The sequence below is a fragment of the Hordeum vulgare genome, chromosome 5H (genome assembly GCF_904849725.1).
Source record: "Hordeum vulgare subsp. vulgare chromosome 5H, MorexV3_pseudomolecules_assembly, whole genome shotgun sequence".
Classification (NCBI taxonomy): domain Eukaryota; kingdom Viridiplantae; phylum Streptophyta; class Magnoliopsida; order Poales; family Poaceae; genus Hordeum; species Hordeum vulgare.
Window position 1 is genome coordinate 420,205,536 of NC_058522.1, and position 20,639 is coordinate 420,226,174.

General features: G+C 41.4%; 1 protein-coding gene across 1 annotated transcript; it reads left to right on the plus strand.

Annotated features, from left to right (window-relative positions):
* Positions 1–950: 950 nt before the first annotated feature.
* Positions 951–4,927, plus strand: LOC123397254 (malonyl-CoA decarboxylase, mitochondrial). Its single transcript, XM_045091876.1, has 12 exons — positions 951–1,630; positions 1,723–1,867; positions 1,945–2,035; positions 2,296–2,354; positions 2,438–2,515; positions 2,616–2,699; positions 2,872–3,050; positions 3,326–3,448; positions 3,579–3,651; positions 3,893–3,978; positions 4,076–4,160; positions 4,309–4,927. The coding sequence occupies exons 1-11, from the start codon at positions 1,095–1,097 to the stop codon at positions 4,149–4,151; spliced, it is 1,530 nt and encodes a 509-aa protein (XP_044947811.1). The 5' UTR covers positions 951–1,094; the 3' UTR covers positions 4,152–4,160; positions 4,309–4,927.
* Positions 4,928–20,639: the final 15,712 nt, after the last annotated feature.

Sequence of the window (20,639 nt, forward strand, 5' to 3'; positions counted from 1 at the left end):
TTGTGAACCGGTCACCACTGATGAATAAGATTGCAAATGGTGAGTTGCCACCGGTGCAGTTTGTAGCAAATGACCGTACGTACAACTATGGCTATTATCTAGCGGATGGCATCTATCCAAAGTGGCAAACCTTCGTGAAGCCGTTGAAAAAGCCAGAAGGTAAGAAAAATCTTGATTTCCACAATGCTCATGCGACTACTAGAAAAGATGTGGAGAGAGCATTTGGGATTTTGCAAGCCCAATTTGCTATTGTGAGAGGACCGGCTAGATTTTGGGATCAAAAAATGCTTTGGTACATCATGCACGCTTGTGTGATCATGCACAACATGATCATCAAGAATGAGCGTGGCCAAGATTTAGACTACTCACAGTATGAGCTCTTGGGACATCTCGTGCGAGTGCGACGGAGGGCTGAAAGGGTAGCCCGTTTTGTTGCCTCCTATCATGCCATTCGGCGTCCCGCAACGCACAATGAACTTTAGAAGGATCTGATTGAAGAGTGGTGGGCATGGCATGGACGACAAAGAGCATGATTTCTGCATTCGACATTGTATTGTTCATGAACTATTGGTTGTGTTTATTGCATTATTTGTTGTACTGAACGATAAACTATTTGTTTGAGTTGTAATGACTATTTATTGTTGATTTATTTTGTTTGTTTGATCATTTTTGCTCCTATTTTTTGAAATGTATATGTGGTTTGTGCGTGCTGCGCGCGCTGTATTTTTGGGCGCTGCTGGAGCGTCACGCGCGCTGCATTATAACGCGGTCGTTGGAGCCAACGTCTATCCCTGCGCTAAACCAGCCGAAGCGCGCGCGGCAAACACATTTTTTTGACGCGGCGCGAAGCGCGGTTGTTGGAGATGCTCTAATTGTTCTCAACTTTATGGATTCTCACCAAATGTGTACCGCGCACTGTTTGGTGACAAGACAACTGACCGGCTGAACCCAACCGCATAGTTGGCGCACCGCCGCCGTTCGTTCTCTTCAACCCCCCCAGTTGGCAACCTCCGTCCGCGCGCGCGCCGGTGACACCTCCCTTCCTGACTACATCTTCCTTCCATCGCCGGTGGCGGCAGCCCCGATCGCATCGCATGACCAGGAGCCACACCCCAAAATCCCTCGCCGTCCTGCTCCGTGCCAGGATGCACCCCGACTCTATCCCCTCGCCGCTGCCCGCTCCGTCACCACCCGCCAGCCCCGACCCCAACCCCAGTGCCCGGCCCGCCGCCGCCTCCTCCGTCCGGCACTGGCTCCACGCCTCCATCTCCGCGGCCTCCCCGCCTCCCGCCGCCCTGGAGTGTTTCTCCGACGGGTACCGCTCCCTCGACCGGGGCGGCCGCCACGAGATCCTCCGATCCCTCGCCACAGACTACGACGTGCCCCGCGCGCGGGTTCGCGACCTCATGCGCCAGTACCTGAGCGTCTCCGCCACCGGGGAGGACGGGGACGAGCAGCCGAGGGCGGAGAGAGAGGAGGGCGGCGCCGCATCGGCTTTGTACCGGATGGAGAGGGGGCTCCGGGACGCGCTCCGGCCCAAGCACGCCGGGTTCCTCGAGGCCATGAACGCGCAGCCTGGTGGGCTCAAGCTCCTCGCGGTCATTCGAGCCGACCTCCTCGCCTTGCTGGGGTGAGATTGACATTCACACCTTTGCTGTTGCTGTTACTGCATGTCTCCTTGCTGCTTCTCTGGTCTACTTGGAACTTACAAGTGCAACGCAGGGAGGAGAATGCTCCAGTGCTGCGTGCATTGGATGGGTACTTGAAGGAGAAGCTCGTGACGTGGCTCAGCCCAGCGGCTCTTGCGCTCCACCAGATAACCTGGGATGATCCTGCCTCCTTGCTGGAGAAGATTGTGGCTTATGAAGTTTGTGTTTGACAAACCATTAAATTCTTCAATGTGCTCTCTTGTGGTTTTGTTGATGATTTTGTTCCTTTTTTTAGGCTGTGCATCCAATCAGGAATCTGATAGATTTGAAGAGAAGGCTGGGTGTTGGCCGACGTTGTTTTGGTTACTTCCATCCTGCGATACCAGGTTAGTTAGGACATTTTGTTTCTGATTGTTATTTTTGCTTGCAAGTTTTAACCACTCATGATCATATGTGGTACCAAGAGTTTATGTTTAGATTGCACATCATCAGTAGTATTTCCTGCAGATGTTTGAAATTTTCTTATGGAGAAAATAAACATATTTTCACAGTAGTTTAAACAGAATGATTCACAGTTTCTGAGATGATGGTTTTAGGTCTCTTAGTAACTTTACCTGAGTGCTATTACTGTCTTCATTAACACTAGGCGAGCCCCTGATTTTCATTGAAGTTGCTCTCCTCAAAGATATGGCCACATCTATACAGGTTATTAAGGGTTTGCATGATTTCTTTTAATAAATTGGTGCTTACTCTACTTCTATGCGCCTTATGTTCTCTTCTCATATCAGGAAGTTTTGTTGGATGTCCCTCCAATCGCTGAATGTGAAGCTAAATGTGCACTATTTTACTCAATATCGTCAACCCAGGTAAAGAAAGTTTCAAGGATTATAAATACCAAGGGAAGTATGGTGCTAGCTTGAGTGACAATCTGGCACCTACATACTGATTGTCTATTGCTGTTGCCAGCCAGGCTTATCAGGTATTAATCTGGGAAAGTTTCTTCTCAAGCGTGTCATTGACATGTTGAGGAAAGATATGCCTTCCGTGCAGGTATCACTTCTAATATCTGAATCGTTGTTGTCTGGAAATGCAATAAACTGTATGCTTCTCTGGGTGTAGCGTCAATTCTAAATTATAAATTCATCATGTGAAGAAAGTTTTCTATAGCTATGTTTAATGATGCATCTAATTTTATGTATTTATTTGTTGGTATTTTATACAGATTTTTGCTACTCTTAGCCCGATACCTGGTTTCATGCAATGGCTTCTCGCTAAGTTGGCCTCTCAAATAAAATTAGCAGAGGCAGAGATGCAAGAGGGCAATTCGTTAGAAGGTGCCAGTTCTACTTTCAGAGAATCCATCCTTTTCCCGGAGGAAGAGAAGATGATACACAGTGCCATGTATGTTCCATTTCAGAAAACAAAATGGCGAATTTCAATTGACCCAGTTTCACCTTCTAATGCTTCTATACATGTAGCCTTTTCTGAAAAACTTTATTTTGTTCCTTTTGGAAGTATAGCCCATGATCTTTGTACTTTCTTTCACATACTTTGAATTGCTGAAGAAAGTGGGTATCCTAATTTTAGAATTTTGCTGAGAATATTTTGGCTAAAATGAATAGGGTAAAGGATCACTTCTCGATTTATTGTCATTTGTGCCCTTACTGTTATTGCAGCGATCAAGTCGACGGTAAACAAGGAATTGAACTTTTGCAAGATATACTGAAATCAAGTCAATGGGTGAAGTCTGACAAATTATCTGCTGCGCTGAAATCTCCTCTAATGCGTTTGTGTGCAAGGTATGTAAAGACACATTGAAATTTGGGAATGTTAGCAACGATTGGAGTTAAGACTATCCACTCTCTGAATGGATGGAACATTATATGTTATCAATTGCAGAAGCTTACAGCCTTGTCATATGATGTATAGGTATCTTACGAGAGAGAAAATACGAGGAAAAGCTCTAGATGCTGTTGCTAATTTTCACTTGCAAAATGGAGCAGTAAGATAGCCACTGTCACCCCATTCAATTTGAACTTTAAATATTGAATCCTTAGTTTTGGATGCGGCTGTGCTGGGCTCATACTTAAGAAATCAGATTTTATTTTTCTTTGGTCTTCTACCTGAAATTACAATTCAAATACTTGTCCCAGAACAATATTGTAATTTCGTTTTCTAACATGACGCACTGTTGCATTTCTCTGTATGAACTTTGGGCTAACACCACTCTCATTTCATGGTAGATGGTTGAGAGAATAAACTGGATGGCCGACCAATCCGAGAAGGGCATTGAACAAAGTGGAGGTATCATGGTCAATTATCTGTACAGGTATGCTTTTAACTTCCTAACGAAACAAATGTCAATCCAGATACCTTTGGATGGCTTTCACAGACACTAGGTTCTCTGACACTATCAATATGTTCAGGTTGGAGAATATAGAAGAATATGCATCTTCGTATTCTGCTACAGGGCTTATCCATACGTCACCTAGCCTCTCCTAACATGTTGAGGTAAGCTTTGTGCTTGGCTGGTATGAGATTTCACTTCTTATGCTGTGATATGACGTTTTTATTTTGCTGTACTTCAATGTTATAACATCTGTTTCACCTATTTTTCATTCTATCTTTTGTATCCTCACTGTGATATTCTTGAACGCAGTTGCTTCACATTAACACATTGTATCTGTGTGTGATACTCTCAACGAAGATGATTTACAGCATAAGGATCTGACATCTCTTCCGCGGTTTATTGTGGACATTCAAGGCACATGTTTAGATTGGTAGTGGCTGTTCCTTTCCTTCTAAAAGCCTAGAGAAGATATGAACTGATGACTGCCTAGCTCTTCAGCCTTTTTGCTTTGGGAATCGTAGCAGAAAATACAACATGCATGTATATCTTCCACATGAACATGCAAAGGAACACATAATGTCGGCCTCACCAACTTATAAACTGCAAATTATTGTAAGACCATTTTTTTTTCTGTACAATGTACTCCCTCTGTACCTAAAATCCTAAATACTTGTTGGGATAAACTAGTACAAGTTCCCCCTACTATAAGTATTGTGGTCCGGAGGGAGTAACACATCACATCTGTTATTCCTGGAGCAAAATATGATAGGCTGCAGGGTAACGGTTGACTTTATTCTTGCCTTGTAACCGCGCAAGCTTTTTCAACGTTTTCTTTTCAGAATTACTGTACTAAAATCAGCTAGCTGAGATCTTTCTGTGCACCGTCTGATCTGGAATGGCCCAATATTTGTGCTGTTTTGTGGGTGGCTATATGTGTCCGGTACTTCTTGCACCATGGTGGATTTTTCCTTGTCGTTTATACGAGGAACACGTGTGTGATTTCATTGTTTTTTTATTTTTGTCACGCAAATACCTACAAACATGCCAGTTGCAACTTCACCGTGACAAAAAGTAGCTTAGTCATTCGATCCCTCTGTTCCTAAATATGGATCTATTTAAAGATTACACTACCAACGACATACAGATGTATATAAATATACTTTAAAATGTATATTCACTCATTTTGTTCCAAAAAAACATATATTTGTATATTCACTCATTTTGTTCCAAAAAAACATATATTTAGGAACGAACGAAGTACATTAATTTTTTCTTTGCAATGCAAGCTATCATTAATGGGCCTCATTAAGAACAAAAAAGACTCCGATACACATGCATCTCTATTTTTTATTGGAAAAAGTCCAAAACAAACCTTAAACTTATAGATGAAAGTTAAACTAAGCCCTGAACTTCCAATCCTTGAAATCAGCACATCAAATTCTTTGGTCCCGGTCTATTTTAAACCTGGAGAGTATTTCGCTGGTATTTGGTGACGTGACAGATTGAATCGGGCCGGTCCATCACAGCAGTCGCTCCATCGCGTGCTCGCTCTTTTCTGATCGTTATTTTTTTCCTTTTGTTTCTTTGTACACATCTTTAATTTTTCTCAGTAGACAAAGTACATTTCTAACATGCGCATTAAACATTTTTTGATACAATTTCTTCATTTTTCAAATACATTATATGAAAATTTTGTATATACATATTTTCAACATTCTTTAAAAATTGTTTACTTTTTAAAAACCGATTCTGTTTTCAAAATGCTGCTCAGTTTTTTTTAAAGTATATACAATTTTCTCACACATTTGTTCAGGTTCCAATAGTTACTCCCATTTTTCAAAAAAAATTCAAAAAGTGTTTAGACTTTGAAATTGTGTTCCGCTTTCAAAACTTGTTTGCTTTCTTTTTCAAAAAATGTTTATGCTTCAAGAAGTGTTCACTTTAAAATTTTATTCTATTTACAATAAGCTCTTCGTTTTTTAAGTATTCAACGTTTTTCTCACACATTTGTTCAGGTCTCAAAAGTTGCTTCCTCTTTAAAAAAATCACATTTTATTTTTCTTCATGTTAAAAAACGTGTTCCCATTTTTCAAATAATGTTTATGTTTTCAAAAAGTGTTTCATTTATTAATAAGTATTCAGAATTTTCAAACAATATTCACACTTTCATATTTGTTTGCCCTTAAAAATGTTTTTTTAATCTCGAATTTCCTCTGTGTGGTAGATAATTTCGGGCCTCTCAATCAAGCACTAGTAACCATTAGTTCTAGTGGCTTCCTTGACGAGTTTGGCAAAAAATGGTCTCAAGTTCGATTCCTCTGAATTGTCTATTTTCTTTTGTATTTTTAATTACGTGTCTCCTTATGAAAAAGAAAAAAAAAACTTGTGCATAACCGGCCTAGTCGTGTTCGCATTCAACATTTGTCTATTTCAGGTTAAATATATTATGAAAAAAATTAGACTCGAAAATATGAAAAAGGAAAATAATCGCGCTTCAGCCTGTTGGGCCGGCCCAGTCACGCTTGCAGTCTACAATACCGGGATTCAACCTGCCATGTCGACAATCCCTGCTTGGGAACACTTTGAAGGTTCAAAATAGACCGGGGTTAGGGAGTTTGGTGTGCCGATTTCAGGGATTAGAAATTCAGGGTTTGATTTAGCTTTCGTGTGCAAAGTTAAGGTTTGTTTTGGACTTTTTCCTTTTTTATTCTAACTTTTTAGCTTTTTGCATTAGACCATACTTTTTCTTTTGAAGCACCCGCTTCCTGCTGAGGATCTCGATATACCATCCGAACCTATATCTGATCCTATATGGCATACGGGACATCACCCTGGGGCTATGCATTGGCCATGCCCAAACCCTATTACAACTTCATGGCATTGTAACCCGATTACAACGGTTACATCTGCATGGGCACTAAGCTATTGCAACGGAGGAAAGTTGTTGAGCCAGTTGCGAAGTTGTCTCGGTAGTTGTATGTTCATCACCAGCCATGCAACCACAATCGTTGTAACCCGATTGCAATTGCACGGGCACAAATTGGATGCAAATGGATAGGGGTTGTCGTGGCTAGTTGCATATCCACAAGTAGACATGCAACTGCAAATGTTATAACCCGACTGCAACTGCATGGACATAAAGTGAATGTAATTGAGATCGGGACTGCAAATGCATGGGCATAAAGAGACTACAACTCGGGTCAATCGTTTCTTTCCTACTAGTCGCACGTGGGCGAGTTGCACGCGACACACCCATACTCAATTGCAACCTTTGCAACACTTATGCAAGTCTCGTCGACCAGATTTGTTTTCACTAGTGGTACGTGTGCTAGTTGCACGCAACACATCCATGCACAATTACTATTGTGGCGACACGTATGCAACTAGTGTTGGCCTGATTTTACACCTAGTAGTGGCATGCACACGAGTTGCATGACACACACTCGTGCGACAGTTGCAAGTTTTTTTAGTCTAAACACACTCCACCTTATTGATTATAAAAATATAGACCGGAGGATTAGAAAGCCACACATGGCATCCCAGAAAAGGCCTAGAGTATGCTTAGCGACGCTATGTGCCTCAAGTTTAGTTTCTCTTCCTTCGAAGATGAAGGAACAATGAGAGAACCGCTGAGATGTAAGATTAATCTGCTTAATAATGCTAGAGTATAGCCCACCTGTATTTCCATGGACACCTTTGATCATACCTTGACAGTCTCAAGCAATCTGTTTGTAAGTGATAAGTCAAGAGCAAATGAGAGCTCTTCTCGACAAGCCAAAGCTTCCAATGATGTTGGGTCATTCACACCTTGACATTTATCGCCAAAGAGCCTAGTTAATTCCTAGTGGAATCTCCGCAAACTGCGTTGTAAGTCCCTTCCATTATGTCGCCTAACACGGCATCATAAACACGAATTTTGCAGTTCTTGCATGCAGTGGGATCCATTTGTGATGTTGTCTTGAAGGTGTTTGAACAGCTGCATGTTGCTTCAAAGGTTTGAAAATCTAAAGCTCCCTTAGATAATTCTTAACAAACTAATTAGTCGCTAACGCCCCTTGAAATACATGCTCATGGATAGTATTTCTTCGAGCATACCAAATTGTCCATAGTGTTACAAGTATCTTGGTGAAATCCTCATGTGGTATAGACTCCAAATCACCCACAGTTGCAAGTGCATAACTATATACAAATACAAAAGCTCAAACTGGCAATTGCAACCAAACAACAACCCAATGGCCCATGGAAATGATAAATCGTGCTAAAAACAACAATGATAACATAAGGTGAATGAGACATAGTTATGTCTCAACAAGATGATTTCTGGGTGCTCTCTTTTCTTTTTGCGCGAGGATCCATTGGTCGTATGGTTTAGTAGGAATAACCATGATATACAACTATATTTTTGTTAGCGCAATTACATATTAAAAATTTTAATTTATCTAGTACTTATTAATTTATTAAATAAAACATGTTTTATTTAGAAGTAAGCCAAGACGTTGGCTAGTTGAGAACTTTTTCAGGGAAAACTAGTTGGCAGAAATCGACAAAACTAAAATTTATGTGATGGGTTCAGAGGAAGAAAGAAAGAAAGGATGTACAAAAATATCTTCTAATGTTATCCTATGTGAAGTCGTGGATTATCCTACATGTTACACCTTGACATTATGTTTGTGATCCAACAGACATCCGAAATGATTGCACATATATGGTCGTGTGCAAAAGATGGATATCACAAACATTTAATCTATCGACCTGTTTGCAATAGGTATATTATCATATATAGTTAGGAACTGCAAAATATGTACGCTGGCTCTACTATCATGAACGTGTCCATTTAATAAGTGTGTGTGATAGGTATTCCTATTACACACGTCTCACATGTGAACTGTCTTCTTCTCGTCCTATATTACGTACAGGCACACATTTGAAACGTTTGTGGTATTGCCATCAATCGCACACGCGTATGGTATGGAAACATGTGTGGTATTGCTCACAATCCCACACGCATATGATATGCGATCGTGTGTTGTACCACTGAAATCGCACACATTATTCTTCAAATAACCGTGTGTAATATTTTTTCATCCTACACGTTGTTTTATTTCAAACCGTGTGTGCCACAATTTATTATCAAATAGTTGCTATTTTTTGTTAATTTATTATTCAAATTGAAAATTTCAAAATTTGAAATATGAAATGTGGAATTCAAATATTTCACATCCATCAATGCATGCCCTATTTACAATGGTTCGACAACAAATGCATAAATCAAAATCTCAGTACAATATGTTCAATAGTTACATAATTTGGTGGAAAATTAAATATGATGAAGGACAATATATAGTATTAGAGACAGTAAAGGTGAAGAGAGAAATGTAAATATTTTTGGTTGTCGATGGTGTTGAAGAAGCGGAATGTCCATAACATGCCCTCCTCTATGCCAAAGAGCCCACAACCTTTCTGTGATTCATTGTGATGACCGACCGTCCATCCTTCACTGCCTTTAGGAATACTTTCATGTAGGTAAGTGCTAATGTGCGCGGTTTATATTGACTAGTATGAAAATGGTAGGTATTTAAGTTGATAAAATAAAAACTTTCATGCACATCATTGAATATGATTCGTATGAATTGATTTATATCAATGTAGTAATATGAAAGGGTATAAATTCATGACCATTGGTTAGTAATGATCATGATATTAAAACTTGTTAGTAACTACTCATTTAAGTGTTGATTATGGCATGACTGGGACGTTGTAGCATTTTTATTCCTAGTTGAAATTCATGTGATGTTTGAGTCCGGGCGCACGATTGTTACCTCCTCCCAACCTTCTCACTAGGAGCAATCGAGTAGTACTTTACTTCGAGGGCTGATGCTTGTGAACTGCGTTGGGTTTTTCGTTAAGTGGAACGGGTTATCGCAGCACAATGCGGGTAAGTATTTCCCTCGATTAAGAAACTAAGGTATATTAAACCAATAGGAATATCAATCCTCAATCGTCTTCAACGGCTGCACACAAAAGAGCAAATAACTTGCACCCAATGCGGTCAAGAGGGTTGTCAATCCCCTTGGTCTCGTTATTTGCAAGAAGATAAGGTGTGTAGATAATTGTAGATGGTTGGGACTTGCAAAATAAAAATAAAATAAAAATAATATAAACGAAGAAATTTTAAGTTTTCTGAATATATAAGTGAATAGACATGGGGGGAATAGTGTTCTCTAGTGGCATTTCTCCTGAAAGCAACATACGATAGGTAAACAAATTATTGTTGGCCAATTGATAGAACATCAGATAGTTATGCGACTTCCACGGCAATGATCATGTGTATATAGGCATCACATCCATTAGCAAATAGGACGACTCCTGTCTGCACCTACTACTATTACTCCACGCATCAACCGCTATCCAACATGCATCTAGAGTATTAAGTAAAACATAGTAATGCTTGGGGAACTATGACATGATGTAGACAAAGTACACTCAATCAAGATGAATAAACCCCTATCGTTTTATCCTTAGTGGAAGCAACATAAAGATGCATCTTGTCCCCATTATATCACTGGAATATAGAAACTCTCCAGGTTGAACCCACTACAACACACATCTACCACTTAAGAAAGATCAAACTACTTGTCCAAAGCAATTCAATAGACTAGCAGACTTATGAAGCTATGATGATCATGCAAATAAGAATCATAAGACTCAGAAAAGATTCAAATACTTTTCATGAATAATCTAAACATAAACCAACAATTTATAGGATCCCAACAAACGCACCGCACAAAAGAATTACATCGGATAGATCGAAGCAAAGATGCGATGATCATTGTATTGAAGATTAAGAGAGAGAGAGCCATCTAGATACTAACTACGAACCCATAGGTTTGTGGTGAACTACTCACACATCGTAACGAGGGCACCAAGGTTGATGAAGAGGCCCTCCGTGATTGACCCCCCTCCGGCAGAGTGCCGGAACAGAGCTCCAAATGGGATACCATGGAACAGAGACTCGTGGCGGCGTAAAAAGTGTTTCATCGATATATTTAGGCTTTCTCGGACATATGAGAATTTATAGGCCAAAGAACAAGGCAAGAGGGGCCACAGGGAGGCAACAAGGCACGAGGGTGCGGCGAGCCCCCTAACAGCGCCCTGTTGCCTTGTGGGCTTCCGCAGGGCTTCACGTCTCCTCCCCAAGCTTCCAGGTCTTCTTTTGATCTAGAAAAAATCGTCAAAACTTTCCATGGCAATTGGACTTCGTTTGGCACTGAAAACCTAAAAACAAAAAACATGCAGAAAACAACAACTGGCACTCAACACTAGGTTAATAGGTTAGTGCTCAAAAATAATATAAATTGGTGCATTATGACCCAAAAAATATTTTAAGATGATAATTTGACAGCATGGAACAATCAAAAATTATATATACCTTGGAGACGTATCAAGGGCAAATAAACTTTTGCAATAAGTATGTGAGTTCTTTATGACTAATGTGAGTCCGTGGACTATATGCACTCTCACCTTTCCGCCATTGCTAGCTTCTTCGGTACCGTGCATTGACCTTTCTCACCTCAAGAGTTGGTGCAAACTTCGTTGGTGCATCCAAACCCCGTGATATGATACACTCTATCACACATGAGCCTCCTTATATCTTACTTGAAACACACACCATACATACCTATCATGGCATTTCCATAGTCATTCGGAGATATTTCCGTGCAACTTCCATCGCTTTGTTTCGTGACATGTGGGTTCATCATTACATTGCTTTGCATGATCATATAGAGTTGACATAGTATTTGTGAAAAAGCCACCGTTCATCATTGTATTATATGTTACGCTACACCATTCCACATTTTGGTACATTTCCAAAGGCATTCATATAGAGGCATAATTGTTCTAGGCTTATCGAGTTGCAAGTAAATAAAAGTGTGGTGATCATCATTATTAGAGCACTATCCCAGTGAGGTATAAGAATTATGGAGACTAATGATTCCTCACAAGAATGAAGATGAGGTTCCATACTTTGATTAAAAAAAGAGAAAAAGGAGAGAAGGGGTAGTGTTACTATCCACTTAGTACATTTGTGCTTCAAAGTAGCACCATGCTGTTCATATAGAGAGTCTCATGATTTTTCGTTTTCATTTACTAGTGGGAAATTTTCTTTATAGAACTTGGGTGGTATATTCTCATGATAGGGTTCCTCAAATGCTGGAGGTCTTCATGAGCAAGCAAGTTGGATGCACACCCACTTAGTTTAGTTTGAGTTTTCATATACTTATAGCTCTAGTGCATCCGCTGCATGGCAATCCGTACTCCTGACATTGATATCGATTGATGGGCCTCTCCATTTCCCGTTGATCCACCTAGTTAATGCAAGACTTTCTGCACTTCTTTATTCCCTTATTATCTCTATCACCACATTATATTCCACCCTTCTGCTATGTCCATGACTCATGCTCATGTATTGAATGAAGTTAAAAATACTGAAGCGCATGAAAAAATATGATCCAATTACTTGACTTCACACCGTGGTGCTCATGATTTGTACAAAATGATAGGAAGACGGAGTCTTGCCATGATTGCATAATTCAATGAGTAGGGATAAAATTCGTTGAGCATCGTATATTTTGAATAGTAATTATTATGTTCTTATATTCATGTATATTATTATGTTGATATCAATTACTTCATCGTTTCTCAATATTCATCCCGTATAAAAGATATTATATGTTAAACATGCTAGGTAGCATTCAATATAAAAGTTTATGTTTTTATCATTTACCTACTCGAGGAAGATTAGGAATTAAGCTTGGGGATGCTGATACGTTTCCAACATTCTATAATTTTTAACTGTTTCATGCTATTATTTTATCAATCTTCGATAATCTATATGCAAATTTATATCATTTTTGGGACAAGCCTATTAACTTGGTGCCCAGTGCCAGTTCGGGTTTTCTTGTTTTTCAGGAAATCAATACCTAAAGGAGTCCAAACGTGATGAACTTTTTGATGATTTTTTCTGGACCCGAATACACCTTAGAAGATTCGTAGGAGAACCAGAAAACCTACAAGGAGATGGCAAGACAACAGGGTGCACCCTGGGGGGGGGGGGGGGGGTAGGCGCACCCTGATGTCTAGTTGGCCCCTTGTGGATCCGTGTGACCTAACTCCAATTCTATAGATTGTCAAATATCCCAAAACCACCAGAGCAAGACCCGAAACATTTTTTCCGCCGCTGCAAGTCTCTATTCTTTCGGTATCCCATATGAAGGTCTTTTTTGGTACTCTACCCAAGGGGGAATCGATCGCGGAAGCCATCTTCATCAATTTGGGTGCCTCCATGATGATGTGTGAGTAGTCTACCACATACCTACGGGTCCATAGTTATTAACTTGATGGCTCCTTCTCTCTATTTTATCTTCAATAGAGAGATTCTCTTCGGAGATCTATTCGGTGTAATTCTTTTGTGCGATGTGTTTGTTGGGATCCGATGAATTATGGGTTATGATCAATTATTCATTGAAAGTAATTAAGACTTTTTTGAACTTTACTAAGTGTGATGTGTATAGCTATGTAATGTTTTCCAATCTATGATTTTTATTTGGCCAAGTTGATCTATCAATCTTTAGTAGAAGTGGTACATAGTAGTGGGTTCAATCTAGCGGTGTCCTCATAGAGTGACATAAGGGGTAGCAAGGCCCGTACGAAGATGATATGGTCTAAACATATTAATTATCTTACTTTGTCAACACTATGTCATCTTGCTTAAAGCGTTACTTTGTTCGTATGAACTTAATTACATTAGATGCCTAGCAGGAGTCGGTAGATTGGTGGAGTAATTTTAGTAGATGCAGCCAAGAGTTGGTGAACTTTTCACACACGTAATGCCTATATAATTGATCATGCCATGAATAACATCCTAATTTTGCGCTTTTCTATCAATTTCCCAAGAGTAATTTCTTTACCCACCATATGACATGCTATTAAGAGATAAGGCTCTAGCGAAAACTATGCCCCCCAGGTCTATTTTTATCATATTACAAAAATCAAAAATACCTTGCTACAATTTATTTACTTTTAATTTACTTTGCATTTATTCAATCTACAACTATTAGATTTAATCTTGCTGCTAGCGAGTACAAGGGGACTAACAACCCTCTTGCCCACGTTGGGTGCAAGTATTTGCTCTTTTGTGTGTAGGTGTTGTTGACGATGGTTTGTGTGATTCTCCTATTAGTTCGACAAACCTTGGTTCTTAAGTGAGGGAAATACTTTTTGCTACTTTACTACATCACCCTTCTTCTTTGGGAAAACTGAAAGGATCGACATGGTTGACTAGAGGAGGGGGGGGGGGGTGAATAGGCAACTACCAATTTTTAGCTCTGCTTTACCAAAATAGGTTTAGCAACAAAGATGTTGTGTAGATATGCAACTAGGTGAGGAACCTATATGATGCTAGGAACAACAATAACAAGCAAGTAATAAATACAAAGTAAAGGTAAGAAGTAACCACAAGAGGAACCGATGATGACGAGGGTGTGTTACTGAAGTTGCTTCCCTTTGAGGGGAAGTACGTTTCTGTTGGAGCGGTGTGGAGGCATAATGCTGCCCAAGATACCACTAAGGCCACCGTATTCTCCTCAAGCCCTCACACAATGCGATATGTCGTGATTGCACTAGTGGTGCACTTGAAGGCAACGATCGAACCTTTACAAACAAGGTTGGGGCAATCTCCACAACTTAATTGATGGCTCCCAACAATACCACGAAGCTTCACAATAATGGAATTTGGATTCAAGGTGACATCTGTAGTCTTAAGATCATATTGCATTCTAGCATTCAAATATTTTTCCTTCCACTTGCATAGCAATTTCTTAAGATCATATATATCCTTACAAGAAAGAAAGTCCCTAGCTACTTATCCTTCCATAACATAACCCTTAGGTATATTAGGCAACTCATATCTAGGAGAGCTAGGTCTAACAGGTGAATCATAGTGTTCAGTTTCATAAGATTCATCAATATTATCAATTTCAGCATTCACTCTAGCAATTTGTTCATCAAGAAATTCACTAAGTGGCACAGTAGTATCAAGAAAAGTATCATCATAAGCATCATGCATAGCAGAAGTAGCATCATCAGTTACTTGCGACATATCAGATTTAGTAGCAGGTGGTGGTGTCACAAATTTACTCATAACAGACGGTGAATCAAGTGCAAAGATAGATAGCAGTTCCTTACCTGCCCTCGTAGTTGAGGGGTAAATCTTGGTTTTAGCGTCTTTCAGATTCTTCATAGTGATCAACAGATATAAATTCCAAGTGACTCAGAGAATATAGATATGCTCCCTAGAAACGGTGCCAGAAAAAGGTCTTGATAACCCACAAGTATAGGGGATCACAACAGTTTTCGAGGGTAGAGTATTCAACCCAAATTTATTGATTCGACACAAGGGGAGCCAAAGAATATTCTCGAGTATTAGCAGCTGAGTTGCCAATTCAACCACACCTGAAAGACTTAATATCTGCATCAAAGTGTTTAGTAGCAAAGTATATGGAAGTAACGGTAATGGTGGCAAACGTAACAGTAAGAGTTTTGTAGTGATTGTAACAATAGCAACAGAAAAATAACTTAGCAAAGATCAATACGTGGAAAGCTCGTAGGCAATGGATCAGTGATGGATAATTTTGTTGGATGGCATTCATCATGCAACAGTCATAACCTAGGGTGATACAAAACTAGCTCCAATTCATCAATGTAATGTAGGCATGTATTCCATATATAGTCATACGTGCTTATGGAAAAGAACTTGCATGACATCTTTTGTCCTACCCTCCCGTGGCAACGTGGTCCTAATGGAAACTAAGGGATATTAAGGCCTCCTTTTAATAGAGAACCGGACCAAAGCATTAGCACTTAGTGAATACATGAACTCCTCAAACTACGATAATCATCGGAAAGAATCCTAGATATTGTCACCCTGGGGGATGCAGATCATAACTCGTAATAGGTGCCTATAACTTGCAAGATAGGATCAAGAACACATATATATTGATGAAAACATAATAGGTTTAGATCTGAAATCATGGCACTCGGGCCCTAGTGACAAGCATTAGGCATAGCAAAGTCATAGCAACATCAATCTCAAAACAAAGTGGATACTAGGGATCAAACCCTAACAAAACTAACTCGATTACATGATAGATCTCATCCAACCCATCACCATCCAACAAGCCTATGATGGAATTACTCACGAACGATGGAAAGCATCATGAAATTGGTGACGAAGGATGGTTGGTGATGACGACGACGTCGATTTCCCCTCTCCGGAGCCCAATTCAAACTCCAGATCTGCCCTCCCGAGGAAGAACAAGAGGTGGAGACGACTCCGTATCGTAAAACGTGATGAAATATTATCTCTGTTTTTTTTCTGCATTTAGGAATATATAGGAGTGCAAATTAGGTCGGTGGAGCTTCAGGGGCCCCACAAGATAGGAGAGCGCGACCTGGGGGGGGGGGGGCGCCTTGCAGGCTTGTGGCCTGGGGGTGGCCCCTCTCCGGTAGATTCATTTGCCAATATTTTTTATTAAATCCAGAAATATTCTTCATAAATGTTTAGGTCAATCTGAGAACTTTTATTTCTGCACAAAAATAACACCAAGGCAATTCTGCTGAAAACAACATCAGTCCGGGTAGTTCCATTCAAATAATGCAAATTAGGGTCCAAAACAAGGGCAAAAGAGTTTGGAAAAGTAGATACATTGGAGACATATCAATCAATGCCCCCTATATTTTATGGAGAGGCACTACTTGCATTAACAGAATAGGAAACAAATATAGATGCAAGAAGTGGTATGTGAGCACTAATTATAGGCACAAGATAAGCATCTCACAAACTAAGGCATAAGGATAATTACACGTAGCATATGTGTCACACCATACGTCGCGGTCTCGCATGAGTCTCACACATATAAAACAAGCAAAACAAACGATAGTAGAGTTCACGAGCGAATAAAACCCAAGCAATAAAAAACACTCGTGACTCACAAATCCAAATCCATAAACTCTCTCCCCTTTGGCATCGAGAAACCAAAAGGGCAAAGAGAACTAAGAAGACCCTGGATGGCAGCAACTCTAGTGACCAACTTCAGTACTCTCCAGATTCCGAGTTGTGATGAAGTGTGCCAGGAGGAGCAGGAGAAGAAGAGCTAGGCAACTCCCCATCAAAATCCCATGGGCAGTGACGAGCGATCTAGGTCTCCTCATTAGTGAGCCGATCCTCTGAACCACTTTGAATCTCCATGCCAAAGTGCCTAGCCATAGCCTTGTGACGACTGATAGCTGCTTCTCTGCAGCGTGAGCCCTGTATTAACCTTGTGCCTACATACAAAATAACTTCTTCATCTTCTCCTTGAGCTTCTTAGCCCAAGATGGTTCGACGGGAGGGGCGCGACACTGGGAGCAGCACCACCCTCGTCCATGTAGTCCTCATCATCATCTTCATTTTCATCCTTTGGCAGATCCATCTCAGTGTTAGATATATGACCTAGAGGCAATAATAAAGTAGTTATTATTATATTTCCTTGTTCATGATAATCGTTTATTATCCATGCTAGAATTGTATAGAATGGAAACTCAAATACATGTGTGGATACATAGACAACACACTATCCCTAGTGAGCCTGTAATGGACTAGCTTGTTGATCAAAGATGGTCAAGGTTTCCTATCCATAGGCATGAGTTGTCATTTGATAACGGGATCACATCATTAGGAGAATGATGTCATGGACAAGACCAAAACTATGAACGTAGCATATGATCGTGTTAGTTTATTTCTGTTGTTTTTTGGATGTTAAGTACCTATTTCTATGACCATGAGATCATGCAACTCACTGACACCGGAGGAGTACCTTGTGTGTATCAAACGTTGTGTGTGTATCAAACGTCACAACGTAACTTGGTGACTATAAGGGTGGTATACAGGTATCTCTGAGGGTTTCTGTTGAGTTGGCATGGATCAAGGCTCCGTTCGGAAGCTCACCAGCTTAAGCAAATCCACGACTCTAGCTTCACTCGTCAGCTTCCAGCTTCTGGGAGGAGCTGCGTGTGTTCGGGAGACTGTGGCAGCTTCTCTCCATGCTACATGGGCTGGCGCTAGTGGCTGGTTCGTACGACAGCTTGGGATAAAATGAATCGAACCGGGATGCCACTTAGCAGTGGCACTCCCGATGTAATTTCGATCAACCCCATGATTTGGCTTTGCGAAGCTGGACTTCGCTCACTCCACCAATTTGCGTTACGTGAGGCTCCGCTCTGAGAAGCTGGCTTCCTGGAGCTAAGGCGTTCAGCCGAACTCCTCGCGTGGAGCCGGTGGAGCGCAAAGCTGGAGAGCTTCCGAACGGGCTCCAAGGCTCGGATTTGTCACTCCGTGTGACGGAGAGGTATCTTAGGGCCCACTCGGTAATACAACATCACAATAAGCTTGCAAGCAATGTGAGTAAAGAGTTAGTCACGTGATCTTGTATTACATGACAAGTAAAGAGACTTGCCGGTAACGAGATTGAACTAGGTATGGAGATACTGACGATTGAATCGCGGGCAAGTAACATGCCGATGGACAAAGGGAATTGTATACGGGATTGATTGAATCCTTGACATCATGGTTCGACCAATATAGATCTTCATATAATATCTAGGAACCAATAGGGGCATCCAGGTCCCGCTATTGGTTATTGGCCGGAGAGTGTCTCGGTCATGTATGCATAGTTCTCGAACCCGCATGATCTACAAACTTAAGGTTCGGTGATGATATAAGCATAATCGACTCATTATGTTTGTGCCAAAAGGTTGTTCGGAGTCCCGGATGAGATCTGGATGTGACGAGGAACTCTAGAATGGTCCGGAGGTGAAGATAGATATATAGGGTGAAGGTCATCGGAGTCCGGAAGTGTTCCGGGGCGCACCGAGGAAGTGAAGCAATATCGAAAGGAGTTTCGGGAGACCGTGGCGATTGTTGGGGGCCTCAAGGGCCAAGGAGAGGGGGCACCGCAGCCCACCAGAGGGTTGGGAGCTGCCCCACACCTCAGCCCACTTCATTCGAAGGGAGGGAGCCTCACCTCAGGGCACCGGCCAGCCCAACTTGGGTGGCAAGGCACCCAAGTGGGAGGGGCCACCCCAACCCTAGCCGCCGGCCCCTAGGGGAAACCCTATGGCCTCTCCCCTCCTCCCTTCCCCCTATATATAGAGAGGGAGAGAGAGGGCAGCTGCACCACAACTTGCCACGGTGCTCCTCCTTCTCTCCATCATAGTTCTTCTCTTCTAAACATCGTGCGGTAAAGCCCTGCTGAGCTGTCACCACCATCACCTCACCATGCCGTCGTGCTGTCGGAGGACTCGGGCTGCTACTTCACCATCGCTCGCTGGATCGAGGAGGTGAAGGCATCATCAAGTTGTACGTGTTGCACGTGGAGGTGTCGTCCGTTCGACGCTTGATCAGGAGTTTGTGGGATGGATCATGATAGGATCTCAAAGACGTACCACTACAACAACCACACTCTTGAACGCTTTCACTTAGCGATCTACAAGGGTATGTAGATTTAATCTCTCCTCTCGTAGATGTGCATCTCCTAGATCAGTCTTGGTGAGCGTAGGATTTTTTTTGTTTCCCATGCAACATTCCCCAACAGTGGTATCAGAGCTAGGTCTATGCGTAGATGACATCACGAGTAGAACATAAATGAGTTTGTGGGTGTTGATATTTAGATCGTACGTGTGATGTTCTATGATATGCATGGGGTTCGACACCTAGTCGTATGCCGTTAGTAGCTCTCTTTACAGAGAAATGCCCCTTTGTGCTTCCACCGAGCCTTGGTAGTTCGCTACTGCTCGGGACACATTGGTTGACTAGCATGTATCCTTCTTAGTTGTTGTGTATGTCCCTACGGGGAAATGTCACATGGTATGGAGTCCTTGTAGCTTGCTACGACTCGTCTACACTCACTGATGACCGACACCTGCTTTGCTGGGTTATGTATGCCCGTCTTTGTGCAGTTGAGCCACTTGAGTTAATGACTAGTTATGTCAACCCGGGTTCTTTGACATTGGAATGCTAGCGACACAATTGCATACGTGAGTCAAAAGGCGCAAACGGTCTCGGCTAAGGTAAGGTGGCAGCCGTGGGGTTAACCGTGCATGAGACCACAGAGGGATGCGATGTGTTACATGCTGGATTCCTATGGCTTAGGATCGGGGTCCCGATAAAGTTGGTATCAGAGCCTGACTGACTATAGGATTACCAAGCCAAACTGGTCGAAGTCGAGTCTAGAAATGCTTTCGTTATATGTAAGGGAGTTGTTTGTGGAAGGGAATGTAAGGCTCTTGATTCTCTTCTCAAGTCATTCTGTTCTGGTCATCCTCATCTTTTCTACTGGGATTAAGAACTAGGTTTCTTATCTATCTTTGAGGATCGTGTGTTACTTGCCTATAGATTGTAGGGAAGCACTTTGAGAGCCAATCCGAGTTTTCTTTTTGTTCCGAGGAAAAAATAAGTATTTGTTGACCATGGAATTTGAACTTGACAGTTGAGTGGTTATGCTATCCACTCTTTTTGGGATGTCTCAAAATTGGTTTTGAGCATT